At 39.9% G+C, this 16,742-nt stretch overlaps 1 protein-coding gene across 2 annotated transcripts in view; it reads right to left on the reverse strand.

Annotated features, from left to right (window-relative positions):
- Positions 1-16,742, reverse strand: part of LAMA4 (laminin subunit alpha 4) — a 142,434-nt gene that overhangs the window by 13,950 nt on the left and 111,742 nt on the right. For both annotated transcript variants that reach the window (XM_038554984.1, XM_038554983.1), the window contains exons 22-30: positions 16,375-16,508; positions 15,306-15,477; positions 11,699-11,830; positions 10,441-10,583; positions 8,718-8,856; positions 8,063-8,200; positions 6,043-6,176; positions 4,933-5,097; positions 3,955-4,108 (exon numbers count right to left, since the gene is read on the reverse strand). In XM_038554984.1, the coding sequence (XP_038410912.1) occupies positions 3,955-4,108; positions 4,933-5,097; positions 6,043-6,176; positions 8,063-8,200; positions 8,718-8,856; positions 10,441-10,583; positions 11,699-11,830; positions 15,306-15,477; positions 16,375-16,508 (1,311 nt within the window). The remainder of the gene's footprint in view (positions 1-3,954; positions 4,109-4,932; positions 5,098-6,042; positions 6,177-8,062; positions 8,201-8,717; positions 8,857-10,440; positions 10,584-11,698; positions 11,831-15,305; positions 15,478-16,374; positions 16,509-16,742) is intronic.

Raw genomic sequence — 16,742 nt, forward strand, 5'->3', positions numbered from 1 at the left:
AGCAAATTGGGAGACAGGCTGTCGCCGGATAGAAATGACCTTAGATGACTTGCTAGGAGGATGAGGTTTTGTTTTGCAGGAGGGTGGGGATGAGAGATTGGCTGAGGGGTTGAGGACCATCCCCAACTCGAGGGGGGCTCCTCCTCCTTCCCCTTGCCATGGAGAGGATCTCACTGTCTCTCAGTCAGCGTGTCCGCTTTGCCAGGGGACGAGAGCAACGCGAACCGACCACGGGGGTCAGCGAAGCTCAGGGCTGCTGGAGCAGCCCTGCCTTTCTCTGCTTCCATGTGGGAATCCGTAGGCTGGGATCTCCTGTCTGCTGCAGGAGGGGAGAGATTCTGGTATTGGTATATTTCCATATGGTGACCAAACACTCTAAACCCTCTGTGGATATATGCCCTGAATAATAATAATAATAATAATAATAATAATAATAATAATGATAATAAAAAATGAGTTATCATGTAATGAGTCCCATATAACACAGAGACTCCGTTTACTCTGCTAGAGTAGCTGTGTGCGTGCGTGGGTTTCTGAACCTCACCAGACTCTGAATTTCCCACTGTAATTTTTTTCTCTGAGCATCTGTTTCAATTAAGTACGTTTCTTCTGTTTCACATAACAGCCAAACTAGTTGAGCTACTTAAGCACAAGAGGGCGTGTGTTATAAGGATATGGGAGTATCTTACGCGGTCCAGGGGATGTTAGGATAATATAGCGGGGCGCTACTAGGGGCAAGAATCAGGAATTGGAAAGCTAGGAAGAATCAAGGCACTCCTTTTCCAAATGTTTTTGGTATCTCAGCTCTGTTTTTCTCAGACCGTTTGCTTTCATTTTTCTTTCTCTGCAGGAGAGCTTTCTGCCTTTTCCTCTTTCTTACAAAGCAGCTTGCTTTCTCTGTGCACGATTAACGCAGAGCTCTTAGGTTTACATGTTTTCCGTTTGATGACGATGACCAGACTAGACTCGTGTCTTTGGGTTCTCAGTTTCTAAGGCAGGGAATCTCATAGCCCAGCTTAGTTCACATGATCTACCCTGGTCCAAATATCTATAACCAGGTGGATGAGGTCACCTGCCTAAAATATGGGGCTTACCCTGTGTGTAGGGAATCAACTCTCAGAAAAGGGAGTGCTTGGCTGGGTACTCCAGAATGATGTCTATTATAACACGTAACATTTTCATGATCACACTAAACATCACATGAGAAACTATGTTCTCATTTAAATTTAAAAACGTAAAAATTATGAAGAAATTTCAGGTTGGAACATAGGTGGTAAGACAGGTATTCTGATGTACTCATCGGGGACTATAAGTCAGTGTTCCTTTTTTGGCAAGTAGTTTGCCTTGAACCCGGTAAGTACCTCCAGGAATATTTTGTAAAGATTTATTCAGCAATGCAATCAAAGATTAACGTACAATGATCTTCACCCAGGAAGGGAGGAAACTGGAAAGCACTGAAAGTCTCTTAATAGTTAAATAAAATATAATCTACCCATAAAATGGAGTATTAGGAAACCACTGTGAAAGGAAATGATTATAAACCCAAGTTGCTTTGAATCGGCCTCAATAAAAATTGAAAACAGAGGCCACATGTTTTCCTGGGTAGCTCTTTAAGAAGCTTTTGATACAAGGGTGAATACAAGAGAAGATTAGCAAACATTTGACATTCTAATTGCCAATAAATAGAAGTGAAATCCATAGTGATTCTATCTGTTATTATGAAGTTGAATTTCTAAGACTTTTTTTTTAACAAGAAGGGCTAAGAGGTTTCCTATAATATCGAAAAGTTTGTGTTAATAGTTCCAAGGGCTGTTGACTGCAACCTTGACAGTATGAATATTTGTTAGGAAACTACGTTTGATAGACAGCTTCAAATAGAAAACTGTCTTCATTTAAAGGGGTAAAGTGAAAAAAAAATGAAGGGGTAACGTGTGTGCCGTGGGTGCATCTTCCTCCTCAGCCTCTGACATTAACCAGCTGCGAGTGATCCACTGACCTGCGCTCAAGTCTCAGCTGAAAAATTTCAGGTTAAACCTTTTAGCATCAATATGAGAAGCTGACAGTAAGATTTTACCAGAATTTCAGTCTCCTCCGAAAAAATCCTTTATAACATCCTCTAGGAAAAGCCTTCATAAAAGTCATATGCAGTGATCTCGCCGCCTGAATCACTATAATCTTTCTGCCTGAATCACGTGACATTCAGAAAAGGATCCTGAAAAACCCTAGATTTAGATTACACGGAGATAAAATTAATTCCACTAACACTGATAAGTGCGAACAGAGGGGTTGCAAGGAGGTCCTCAAACGTGGTCCCTCTAAGCTGAAATACACAGGGAAGCGCTCCAGATAGGAGGGCCGGGGAGGCCAGAAGCTGGGGGGATCGCTCCCTCTCGCTGGTGGTTCACAAGCCGCCTTGGAGGCAGATCGGGCCTTCCTCTGAAGATGCCCAGCCGCCCTCACGGCCCAGGAGATGCAATTAAAACCGCGATGAAACGCGAGTCTGTTCGCAGGAGCGCAAGTCAGCGCGGCCTCAATATCGCAGCCCTAGTCCATGCCCCAGATCAACCCTGCCTGTGAGCCCCTGGAGTGAAGGTCAACGAAGGAGGGGAAAACGGGGGTGGGGGGGGGCGAGATCAGAAACTCTAGTAGCTTTTGATCTGTATTTCCCTGATGGCCAGGGATGCGGAGCATCATTTTCTCATGTGCGTGTTGGCCTCTTCTATGTCTTCCTCGGTGAGATTTCTGTTCATGTCTTTTGCCCATTTCATGATTGGATTGTTTGTTTCTTTGGTGTTGAGTTTAATAAGTTCTTTATAGATCTTGGAAACTAGCCCTTTATCTGATCCCACCTCACCCCAGTGAGAATGGGGAAAATTAACAAGGCAGGGAACCACAAATGTTGGAGAGGATGCGGAGCAAGGGGAACCGTCCTGCACTGTTGCTGGGAATGTGACCTGGGGCAGCCACTCTGGAAAACAGTATGGAGGGTCCTCAAAGAGTTAGAAATAGAGCTGCCCTACGACCCAGCAATTGCACTGACGGGGATTTACCCCAAAGATACAGATGCAGTGAAACGCCAGGACACCTGCACCCCGATGTTTCTAGCAGCAATGTCCACAGTAGCCACACTGTGGGGGAGCCTCGGTGTCCATGACAGATGAATGGATAAAGAAGCTGTGGTCTATGTATACAATGGAATATTCCTCAGCCATTAGAAACGACAAATACCCACCATTTGCTTCGACGTGGATGGACCTGGAGGGTATGATGCTGAGTGAAGTAAGTCAATCGGAGAAGGACAAACATTATATGGTCTCATTCATTTGGGGAATAGAAAAAATAGTGAAAGGGAATAAAGGGGAAAGGAGAGAAAAATGAGTGGGAAATATCAGAAAGGGAGACAGAACATAAAGATTCCTAACTCTGGGAAACGAACTAGGGGTGGTGGAAAGGGAGGTGGGCGGGGGGTGGGGGTGACTGGGTGACGGGCACTGAGGGGGGCACTTGAGGATGAGCACTGGGTGTTATTCTATATGTTGGCAAATTGAACACAAATAAAAAATAAATTTATAAAGAAAAAAAAAGAAACTCTAGTAGCTTCCAGGAGGGTGACGGAAGCCTGAGATCCTACACAAAAGCAAATGATACTGAGAATGACAATACAGCACCAGATAACACGTGTTATGGGCACAAATGGTTAGGGATGGAGCAGTTTTAGCGACTGCAATGAAAAGCAGTGGGCCGTGCAGAGTAAAAGCTGATTCAAACGGTTTCTCTGGGAGCAAAGCTCCATAGATCAAAGCTGACAAAGCAGCAGGTCAGAGGCTACCAGGATCCCCCCTCCGTGTGCACACACAGTCGCAAACTGAAGTCGGTCGCCTAAAGCACGGGTGTCTAGCGTGGAGAGCGTGGCTACTAGGGCGGCGGGGAATCTGGCACGGCGTCATCGTTTACCTTCTTATTCTGGCTTGCTTTAGGCTTTGAGGAATTTTTCCCTTTTTTGTAGAGAAGGAACAACGGCGAAGACTCGATGGGACACTCATAAAGAGAGGTGTGGACCTTCTCCGAATACCGCTGGAAATCTTCGACCTCCACATCTCTATCCAACCTATGCAACAACAGACGGGGGGAAAGACCCCTTAGGATGTTGTTCAGAACTACATGATGGGAACCATGGAAGTGAAAGAATTTGGCAACTGAGATGTGAGTGCGTGTGTGTGGGTGATGGGTCTTTATCTATCAACCACTACCTTCATCTGAGCCCTTGGCACGACCGTTGAACAGTCCGTGGATAATTTTGCCCGGCACCAGCACATCCTGACAGATGAACATCTTCGCCCTCCCCACGCTCTGGATGATTGGTGCCACCTCTGTGTCGTGCATTAAGTTTCTCCCCTGCTTTGTTCTTGTACTCAGGGAGCCCTTCCTGTCTTCGTGAAGGACCCGGAGTAATGGCTTTGTTTGAAGTGATGCATCAAATTAAGAAGACTCCCTTCACCCTCTCACAAGGGTTTGGGTACGTTGCTCTGCTCCACCATGAATGATATGGACAGAGATAATGGCCCCCGATACCCATAGCTGCTGTATGCCAGGTGCCTTGCGCACATTTTCTCATCCAATCGTCGTAACGAGGGGGCAGGCACTATTATCCTCTGCATTTTGGCAGAGAAGAAACAAAGGCTGACTTAGCCAAGGGCAGACAAATTTATTTATTTACGCATTTATTTTTAGGGCCAGACAAATTCAAAGGCAAGAAACCTACAGGCAAACCCAAGTCTAGTTGCTCCAGCACGTGCAAACTTTTAACGACCTCCCTCTATTGCTTCTCATACGTTTCGTAGTTCTCAATATTTATATGAAAATAAATATTTTCATTATGGACTTGATTTTTTAGCTGATCATGCAGACTTATGAATAATAAAAATATCATACCTGGTGAAGTAGGCATTACTTATACAGCCAGTGAAGTTAGCATACTGGGGGCTGATGGGGGAGCCGCCAAAGTAAAACTTCTTTTCACCTGCTTGGGTCTGTTCTCCTTTCCCTTTGGTCGGGTTCTTACTCCCAAGTCTGCTTTTATCTACTATCAGTTCATATCTGCAAAGGAAAAGAGCTTCTTTACACACCACACTGCTACCATTTTACCTGCAGTTCCATTCTAGGCTGCAGGTTTTTCTCATGGAACTGAAACGGTAACAATTTGGTGTTGAAAAGATAGTAATTTGCCAGACTCTTCATGAAGTCCAGGATAAAATAGGAGAATATTTTGATATGCGGAAAAGACTCCCCAAACCCCTAAAAGCAAGAAGCTCAGATGTTTAGTTACCGGCATTTGTGTGTGTGTGTGTGTGTGTGTAAAAAACAACATAATTCATGGTGATTATTTATCACATTTGGGGAGCCTGTTTTTGTTGTAAAGCACATTGACTGGTTTTGAGTGTAATTGGAAATGGAGTCTAGAAAGGCCTATTAACGTGTTTGTTTTGTAACAGGAGGGCTCCACAGACGCTGCCTGCAACAGAGATTTAATTCTTATTCCAGAAAGCTTTCTTCTCAATAAAAAAGAAATTCAGTATCACCTATTTAAAAAAAAAAATTAGAGTTAGAGCTGTTAAAATAGGGCCAGAAATGTAGAGCTCTCAATTGCTTCATTAAAATCTAAATGAAACCGATGTGTGCGGGTCTCCTAGGTGCCAAACACTGCCCTCCACTCAGTAAGTACTACATGGAGGCACTTCCCTCAAGAAGGTTTGTGGTTTTATTGGAAAAAAACCCTTTCTATTCCTGTTAAGCAATTATACAGTGATTCATTTGGCATGTCTTGATCTTAAAAAGAAGTTGCTATTAATTTTAATTTTAATTAATAGCAACTTCTTTTTAAAAGAATGTAAGGTGTTTCCTCTGTCTTTTTTTTTTTTTTTTTTTTTAAACATTGGAAAAGCAATAGCGTGGCCTACTACTTGTCGTGGTCGTGTAGCAGGGTCATGCCTTCCAAACAGAGCCAGCTGGTGGGAGGAAGTGAGGTGAGGCGAGGAGCTGTACCTTGCGGGTGAGACAGAGGTAATGACCAGGTGGGACAGCCCATCATTGTACTGCTTGTCTGCCGACTGCACCTTGATGCCCTTTACGTCCAGGACCACCGTGCCGTTATCCAGAGAAATGGAGAACACGTCAGCCTGCAGTGCAAGCACAGGCATTAATGTAGGGAGGCCAGGGACCCAAAGGAGGACACGTTTTCCACTTTCTCCGAATGGCATTGCGTAAAGGACCACCCCACGTGCGGGCAGTTTGCTTGTAAAAGAACATCCATGAAAACAACGACAGTGCATTGCTTATGTTCGTGTCGTCTACACCATTAGGCACCTTTCAACGGAGAAAGGAGGCCCCTCTCTGCTGAACTGAGGGTTTCTGGTGACTTTGTCAGGCGGAGAGTTGTCTGTCGCAGGGTTAGTGCTTTCCCTGCCCCGGGCCCTGCTAGTCTGTGTCCAGCCCCTCCTGGAAAGGCAAGATTTGAATCTCGAGTCGGGGATGTAGCTAGAGTACCAGGCAAGGGTTAATTTGCCAGTCTGGCTTTTTAAGAGTTTTACTTTATCTGTAGAAGTGGGAGAGAAATAGAAGAAGAGCAGAAGTCAACATTTCTTTTTCTGAATTTGCTAATTGATTGCTTAAAATACTGGCAGATTCCCTAAAAAAAAAAATAAATAAATAAAAAATACTGGCAGATTGACAGCCTTGCTTCTCATCCCTTCTACAGGCGCTGACCTCGACAGTTGAGGGCATGGCCCCCAACATGACCACTTCTTGGGGACCGCAGGTGTTACCTAACCATGGGAATCTGAGGCAGGTTTGCTGGTGGATGTCCTACAATGTGCTTTGGGTAAATTCTCACTGTTGCTACTGATTTAAATTCAGTATAAATGTGACAAATACAAGGAAATAAGTATGAAAAGTGAAAAGCTGCTTTTATAAATTATATTATGACCTGCTCTATCAGTGTATATATTGGTGATAACCTTTTCAGGGATTGGGTCTTGGGGTCACCGAATCTCCGGATATCTTGTTTTATTTTTGAAATAATATATCTTTGGAAGGTTGAGTTCACGTATTTCATAGCCAGTCCGAGAACAGAGAAGTATGTTCCTTTTACTATTTTACAAATTAAATCACATGTGTGTTTCTATATATACACAGAAGTCCTTAATATTGTTTGTGCTATGGACCCCTTTGGCAGTTAGGTGATATACACAGGCCCCTTCAAAGATAACATTTTAAAATTCATCAAACAAAATATCTAGGGATACAAAGGAAACCAATTATATTGAGATACATTTTCAAAATATTACAATAATATATCTGTGATCTTAATATATGTACTTCTTTATTAAAGTGTTAAATTGTAAAATCTCTCAGCAGATCTACTAACTACTGTCATTTAAAAGGAGCAATGAGCAAAAATGGTATTTTGAGATATCCGTGACAACTATTATGTGAAATGAAATATATTTGTGGTTAATGATATAGTAACAGGTTCTGCAAATATTTCTGATTTGTTGCCAACATTTGTAATTGAAGAAAATGCTAAATTTTAGTTTGAGAAAATAAAATTAAAAAAAAATCTTAGGGCCCCTGGGTGGCTCAGCAGTTGAGCGTCTGCCTTTCGCTCAGGGTGTGACCCGGGGTCCTGGGATCGAGTCCCGCATCGGGCTCTCTGCATGGAGCCTGCTTCTCCCTCTGCCTGTGTCTCTGCCTCTCTGTGTGTCTCTCATAAATAAATAAATAAAATCTTTAAAGAAAAATCTTAATTTTTTTGACCTAGGTCCATGGACACACCAAATTTTCTTCATGAAGTCCTGAGGGGTGGGTCTATGAATCCTAGGTTCAGAACTTCTGATCTGCAATGTACGCAATTATAAAGTGTATGCAATGAGGCCTTCTGCTATGTGTTCATGTGAGTCAAAATTAATCTGAAGCAAAAATCACTTTTCAGACGCTTAAAGAGTAGTTTCAATAGACAAAAATGATCATCACAAAAAATTTCCCATAGGGAAAAACAAATACTTACCCCTGAAGCATAATAGAATAGCAACCCATTTGGCTGTAACGTTCGGAAATTAAAACCTCCTTCAAAGCCATCGAAGAAAGACATTTTCTGAACTGAAGCAATGAAACTCTGTCCATTGAAATATGCTCTGCGAGATATCTGCGTGGCAAAGAAAAAAAAAAGTGTGTTTAGTGTTTGTGATAATTATCATATGCTTCAAATACCAATTTCTCACACATCAAAACCCTGTCTACTGGTTTCTATAATAAAGAGTTTATGTTTTGACTTCTGGTTTATACTGGAATTCAGGCATGTTAACTTTTCCTTCTGGGTGCCTCTACCTGATGGGGTTTTAGCTTCTTCACTTCCTCCACCCTGAGTGAGGAAAAAGCTCACACGGCTTCTCTGGGCTTTGGACGTCCCCTGTCCCCGCCCTTGAAACCCGAAGCACATGGACAAGTCACAGAGGAAGCCCCACACGCCTTTCCAGCTTAACCATTCTCCTTTTTGCTGGTGGCGGAAAAAGGAGCCCAAGGTATACCTGGGATCACAGAGAAGCTGAAAACAGCTTTTCCAGTTTTTAAGAATGAGAAGTTTCATGGCTATTTATTGTGTGTGTGTGTGTGTGTGTGTGTGTGTGTATTTATTAAAAAGCTTTTGATTGACTAGTACTTACAAGAGAGTCTTCTGGGCATCCATAACCAACTCCCAGAGTTTCCGTCTGCTCCAATAAATTGAAATCTTTCTTTTGGAACTGGAAACCCTTCATGCATCCTCTGAAGTTGATATCTAGGGGAAGATGTGCTCTGAGGGTCCTGGAAAAGAAAATTAGTCTTCAGTAATATCGTCATGATGAGGAGGAGGATGTTGCCCTGCATCTGTGGGATATGAAGTTTGATTTTATATACTGTCATTTTTAGTAGCTTTGTAATTATTCATATTCTCATGCTTCCTTTCATAAGCACATGTAGTGTCTAATCTTTGCCTGTAGAACAGCTTTATGCCGCATCAAGCCAATTTGTTTACTTCTTTATAGTTTTCAAGATGCTTTAACTTACATTAGCTCATTTTAGGTTTATAAAAATTCCGTGAGATGGAAGGAAAAGCTATTATTTCCCTTTTACAGATGATTGATTAATAGGTTGAACCACAGGGAACTGATGCATTTTAACAAATGGTCAACTTTTGGCAACTTCACACGGTTTAATCTATAAAATGAAACTAAGAAGCATCAAGTTTTGTTTGTTTTTTATTTTTGTTTTTTTAATGTCACAAGTTGTAGGCTAGGAGTTGAACCCAGGTGTTCAGTCTTCCATTAGTCCATTCCCAAGTGGGTTGGATTGAAGTCACGAACTCATCTTCTTGGCTTTTTTGGGAGACACTATAACTGACTAAGGCCCGAGAAATGTCCAGGTGAATGTTGAGCTTTTGGATTAATAGGAAAGTAAGAACCCTTTATCTTTGAGATTAGGGGTGAAATTTTGATTAATATTGTAATTCTAGTACCTGTCATTATGCCTAGTATCTAGGAGGTGCCTAGGAGCATATTATTAAATATGGAATGACTATGAAATTAATTTTGATAAAATTACAATGGCTTCAATGGCCATTAGTCTTAGTGGCCAGACTAAGGAGTAACAGTCTCACTATATTCTGTTCCATCAAAATCACAGCTAGGGGACCATGCTAACTAACAGACTGGGGTTATATAATGACAACCATAATGGTTAAAGGTCCCATGTGGCACTGTTGAAGGAGCTAAGAGGGTATCTAATGGAAAAGAAGCTTGAGGTTGGGGCCTTATCCCAGAACAACTAGAATTTCTGGAGAGTGGTTATGGGCAATGGTGTTTATAAAAGTTCTCCAGGTTTTTCTAAGGAGAACCAGGGTTGAGAATGACCAGACTGGAACATCCTAAAAATTGCCTCTCAGTTTCAAGGGTGTCTGATGCTACGACTTGATCGTAATAAGAGAGTTACAATTTTAAATACAGGAGAATAAAATTGTAATGACACCTAATTCACAACCCCTTGGATAGGCTTAAAAATTTTTGTGCCCTCAGGTGCTATCTGAAAGTTCAAAGAAGTTTAAATTAAGACTGAAAAGTAAAGGGACACAATGCTTCATTTTCACACAGTACACATGCTCCATCTTTCCTCTTGCAGGTAAGAAATGCCGTATTGGACTATGTTCTAAGATTAATACGACAATTAAAGAAACCTGTAGAGCTCATCTAGGAGATGCTAATTTAAGGAGGTCATGAGGGTGCATGAGGGTGCACGTAGCAAGTGGGAGTGCCCTCATGCCTTCAAACTTTTACTAGACCTCTCCTGGCTGTTGAATACTCAGCCCCGTACATCATCAGGAACGACAGCCACCTAACAACAAGAAAAGTGTACCTGGATTGTAAAATTTCTGGGGGAGCCCCTCCAATGTAAATGTCGGTAAAAGGTATTTTCATCTTTTCATTGTCCATGCTCTTGACATGTCGTCTGTCAACCACCAAAATCATTTTCTTATCATTGTGGTAAATGATTGAGATCTAGGAGACATAATATATAGTGAGTCTTGATATTGTGTAATAATCAACTTTTTGAAGATGACGATATGTTGTAATTACTCAGGTTATAACAGCTGAGCCCCTGTGTTCTTGGGCTTGTTTGTTCACAAAATGGGGAATAGATTTTCCTTTCTTACAGACATGGAAACTCGCACTTAAAGTAGCCAGAAGCTCACATTTTCTGGAGAAGGATTTTCATGTGGAGAGGGAGCTAGACCAAACAATATATATATATTTTTTATCATGAGACGAGTTGTTTTCATTTGCTCCTTTGGGGGGATTCAGGAAAAAACGATAAACAGGGACTTTGGAGATCCAGACTGTAAGTTACCTGGTGTCACTGTTTTAGTGACACATTGAAAAGTTTTAATGAATCTGCAAAAATGCTAGTCAGAGATATAGTTAAGATATTCTTCCATTGTAAACCATCCTCATGGAGGCGAGGGACTTTGAACTGCAAAGAGAAGTAAAGCCTCCTACTCTCTGCATTTTGGTTCAACTTAAAAGATAGGCCTTTTATACATTTTACTAATTGTAGATTCACAGTAGTTGTTAATGAAAATAGATGAAGTATATTGTCAGTATCGTGTACAGCTGTTTCAAAGTCAAAGAGGATTCCTTGCAGACTCTCTGTATAAGGAAATCTGCGTTAGTATCTTCTAAGGCCCAGATAAATGGTTTACAAGGAAATTCTCTATTTTCTTACTATCTACTCTTTGTACATTTAGTAGTGTTCAAAGGATACATTTAAAAATGGCTGTGTATCCACACTCTGGCATTTTCAACAAATGTGCAAGAGAGTTCTACGGAGTGCCATTGTAATCAAGCAGGCGTCTTCTGGTCAATGAAGCAATTAAAATGAATCTTTCAGTGACTCTTTTATTAGAAAATATCAATATGACAAAAACATTCATTCTTTTAAAGCAAATGTTATCCTGGAGTTGAGTAGATGGGACCCTGCAGTTGCTTTTCAGAGGTGAAGGTGTTCAGTCTAATTACTTTCCCATCTATGTCACTTGACCATCTGATTAGATCAATAGATCAGAGTACAAGTAAAACAAAACCAAACAAAGCACACAAATTGCAATGATTTGTACCTCATGGTATTTTGCATCATTAATTTGAGCTCTCTTCGATGTGTCCTCAAGATGCACAGGGCCATTGCTAAATCCAAAGTCATAGAACACATGTAGGTAACCGTTGCGCATTTCCAAGCTGAAAAACATACTCTGTGGAGAGAAAGAAGAAGCTATAAGATACAAACATCTGCTATCATGAAAGTGCAGATTTAGCTGAATTTGATCTTAGCTGTATTCTTTATTCTTGAAACTGAAGACTAAGAAAGCCTCGTGAAATTCTTATTATAAAATTAAAATCACAACTCCATGCATATCAGCAGTTACGTCTTACATTAAGATACCAAAGTGTTAAGACTTATACACAACTTAACACAACTATCTTCTGTTTCTTAATTTATGAATTAATGAAATTTTAAGTTTACCTGATTGACCTTTTAAAAATCTTGAAAACTTCTGAATATCCTAACAGGCTAACAGATATGATTGCATTTTAAGAGGAAGATTGGCAATCCTGAAAAATAATTCCATAGTTTTTTGGGAAGAATCTTAAAAAATTATCAGCAAATATGGGTATAAGAAAAAAGGACGTTTCTGTATTATTTACAGACAATGGATTTACATAGATAAACATGAATTGATTATGCACTTGAGCCATATGATGTTTGAGAATCAAAATAATTCTGTAGCACTCAAGTAATTTACTGGCCAGGCTTGCTTGTTTTGGAAGACAGTTTACAGACAGAATTGAATGGATTTGAAAAATAAGGATTGTGGTAAAGTTCCTACTTATCAGAAAGTGATCTCTTGAGCGGGGTCTGTATACTCGTGAGATATGGAAAACAATCCCTTAGGGGAAGAAAGAAAATATTTTAACTTCCATTTATACTAATTTTAAAACTCTAAAATAGAGGAAAAAAATTAACTTTTAGTATTTAATACATGGAGTGAGCTGAGCCTTCATTTTATCCTTTGGACAGATTTTCATGGGCTTCTCATGATATGTGAGGCCTTGAGGGCAGAGTTTCACGCTTGGAGGCTGGTGGTGGCCCCTCACCCACTTCTTTGTTTTAAGCCCTGTTGTAGTTTATTGCAGGTTACATGCGTCAGGTTACCTGGATTTAGACGTGAGAAGACTTAATAGAATATTTACAATGATTTTCTATTGAGATGCAATGATGTGAAAATATTTTTGAGACACTGATGTTTGCAGATTACTTCTTGCAAATGACTAAAAATGCTGTCAGGTTTAAAGAGGGTTGGTTACACATTTTCTTTCTTAAATGGGTTATTGTAAATTTGTTGACCTTCATTTGTGATGACAAATGTCTTTCAGTACTGTGAAGTTTACCGGTTATTTAAAAAAATATATTGGCTGCCTTTAGTTTTGATGTTTGTTTCCACTGTGCAGAAGCTTTTTATTTTGATGTAGTCCCAATAGTCTATTTTAGCTTTTTTCTCCTTGTCTCAGGAGACACGTCTAGAAATATGTTGCTATGGCCAACATCAGAGACATCACTGCCTGTGCTCTCTTCTAGCATTTTTATGGTTTCGGGTCTCACATTTAGGTCTTTAACTCATTTTGAGTTTATTTTTGTGTATGGTGTGAGAATGTGGTCCAGTTTCATTCTCTTACATGTTGCTGTCCAGTTTTCCTACCGTTTGTTGGAGAGACTGTCTTTTCCCCATTGTATATTCATTTCTCCCTTGTTGAAGACGAATGGACTATACAGTTGTGAGTTTATTTCTGGGTTTTCTATTCTGTTCCATTGATCTTTGTGTCTATTTTTCTGCCAGCACCATACTGTTTGGATGACTACAGCTTTGTAATAGAATTTGCACTGGAATTGTGATCCCTCCAGTTTTGGTTTTCTTTTTCAAGATTGCTTTGGCTATTCGGGGTCTTTTATGGTTCCATACGAATATTAGGATTGTTTGTTCTAGTTCTGTGAAAAATGTTGCTGGCATTTTCATAGCTATCACATTAAATCTGTGAACTGCTTTGAGTAGTGCAGCCGTTTTAACAATATTTGGTTTTCTATGAGCATGGAATGTCTTCCTATTTCTTGATGTCGTCTTCAATTTCTTTCATCAATATTTTATAGTTCTCAAAGTACAGACCTTTTGCCTTTTTGGTTAAGTTTATTTCTAGATATTTTATTATTCTTGGTGCAATTGTAGGTGAGATCTTTTCCTTGATATCTCTTTCTGCTGCTTCATTATTAGTGCATAGGAATGCAACAGATTTCTGAAGGGAAAATAACCTTTTTGAAGAAAGCTGTTCTCTGGAGAGATGGTTTTTAGAAAACACATTTGTAAAATTTTCTATTGCTAAATGAATTTGTTGATGAAAATCATGTGTATACCTATGAAGACTCTCATATCTGCGCTACTAGAATAATTTTGGAAAAAAATTTCTAACCTGTTTAAAAATCTTTCAAATGAAGATTTTGATGGTCTTGGGCTTTTTTGTTGAGGTTTACAAAATGATATGTATCTGATTAGCTAGCTAGAACTGACATCAGGAAACATGGAAATGTACCAGCCAAATTCAAACACAACTTTTACCAATTAATGAAGGACATTGAAAAATGGTATCAAGATTCAGTAAGCATAGCCAATAATACACATTTTACATTTTTATTTTTAAGATACCTTATTCAGTTTTGACAGCCAATAAAACTTAGTACTGAAATCAACTGGACTCAGGACAAGACTTTTTTGTTTGTTTGTTTGTTTTAGGACAAGACTATTGTATCACTGTATCCCAAGGAGTTAATGAGACTTTCAAAAATACATAAGCATATTTAATTATATTGTTCTTGCTAACACTGCTATTTATATTTGTACCATCAACAAATTGAAAAGAGCTTTATTTCATCTTTATTTTAAAGTTGTATTTATTTTATTCAATATTTTATCTTTATACAAATTGCCTTTTATTCCTAGTTTTTAATACTATATCTCTAATAACATTATTATTATTTTTTTAAAGATTTATTTATTTATTCATGACAGACACACACAGAAAGAGAGAGAGAGAGAGAGGGAGAGAGGCAGAGACACAGGCAGGGGGAGAAGCAGGCTCCATGCAGGGAGCCTGACGTGGGACTCGATCCTGGGTCTCAGGATCACACCCTGGGCCGAAGGTGGCGCTAAACCGCTGGGCCACCAGGGATGCCTTAATAAGATAATTATTAATAACCATTAATAAAATGCATCATTACTTTACATTTTTATGTATATTATTAATAAAGAAATGCATATATTTATAGTAAGCATACTAATTTTTTTTTTTTTTACTGATAAAGGCATATGATACGATGTGAAAAGTGCTAAATTTCTGCAGACACATTACCCACTTAGATCTTGGTGCTGATTTTCTGCAAAATTCCCTTGTCTATTAAAGGCGGTTATGTTTAATATGCATCCCAAAATGCATTTCAGGGCTGCTTTTACTTCTTGCTGCCATCACTTCCCTAAAGAAAGAGAAATATAATTTTGCTTTCTAAACTAAAACTTCAGTTTGGTGGCATGACACACTCAACCTGGGAAGGTTCCTAGGAAAATGCATGGCAGAAAGTAAAGAAGCTAGAGGAGAAGATAAGGGACTTTTATGTGTACTCACTCCATTGACCATCAGGAGTATGAGGCCATTGTCAGCTGGTGTTCGAACTTCTATGTCAAAGCGAGTCACCTGACCGAATTTCCCTCTCCTTGTGATATCCCTTACCACGGCGTAACTAGAGCCATCGAAGAAATAGCTGGCAGCCCGACTCTGAGTGAACGCCAGTTTATCTCTGAAATAAAAACATGAACATGACAGTTTGCATTATGCTTTTCGCGTGAGGCCCTTTTAACCCTTACACCTGCAACCAGCATTACACTGTATGTTAACTAACTGGAATTTAAATAAAAACTTGAAAAAAAAAAAAAAAAGAAGTCCCAATGTCTTCATGGCAGACATAGAAAAAGTATTCATAGGTAAGTTAAATGGTTTTATTTTTTTTAAATTATTTTTAGTTTCAGGTTTAGAATCTAGTGATTCATTGCTTACATACAACACCTAGTGCTCATCACACCAAATGCCCTCCTTAATGCCCATCACCCATCTAGCCCATCCCCCTGCCAATCTCCCCTCAGCAACCTTCAGTTTGTTCTCTATAGTTGAGTCTGTTTTCTGGTTTGCCTTTCTTTCCCCCCCCATGTTCATCTAAGTTATGTTTCTTAAATTCCACAGATGAGTGAAATCATATGGTATTTGTTTTTCTCTAACTGACATTTCGCTCAGCATTATGCTCTCTAGCTCCAGCCACGTCGTTGCAAATGGCAAGATTTCATTGAATTCCATTGTATGTATACGTAAACCACATCTTCTTTATCCTAAATGAATTATTTTACATGGATTTCCTCTTTACCTTTTGTGGTAAGACAGCAGAAGTTTCCAGTGAAACCCCAATCTCTGGAATACTAAATTAAAGCGGCAAGTATGTTGTTTAACACTTTTCATAATCGCACACGTTCATCAGTGGTAGAGGAGAACTGAAATGCTTTTTGCAGGCATGACTATCATGCAGTTTCAAAACTGGTTTCCCCAAAGAAAAAACTGAGAACCTGAATATTGATGATCCACGTTTGTCTCACCTGCTGCTCTCACCTGGCTACCGAAGTCTTTAGTACTCTTAACACTTTCTTACCTGGCACAGGGTACTGACTTGGAGGGATCCATGTTATAGATGTGCTTAAAGTTGTACAAGCTGATCACATCATTATTCAAAGTGGCCAGTTCCAGGCAGCCCACGAAGCCAGGCAGGTTGAGGCTTGCAGGGAGCTGTACGACAGACAAAGTCAATGATCCTGTGATCGCATTTCACCCAGATGATACAGAACAGACAATGAAATTAGACAGCAGGTCAAGGGGAACGACCTATGGGTATAAACATCTTGTTAGACCTGTGTCTCCTCTGTGCCAAATGATTTAGATAAGCAATGATTTGTCAGTTGTGCATATGCAGCACAGAGGATGGGACTTGTGGAGTAGGTGCTATGTATCAGTCACACCCTC

The sequence above is a fragment of the Canis lupus genome, chromosome 12, assembly GCF_011100685.1.
Source record: "Canis lupus familiaris isolate Mischka breed German Shepherd chromosome 12, alternate assembly UU_Cfam_GSD_1.0, whole genome shotgun sequence".
Taxonomy (NCBI): domain Eukaryota; kingdom Metazoa; phylum Chordata; class Mammalia; order Carnivora; family Canidae; genus Canis; species Canis lupus.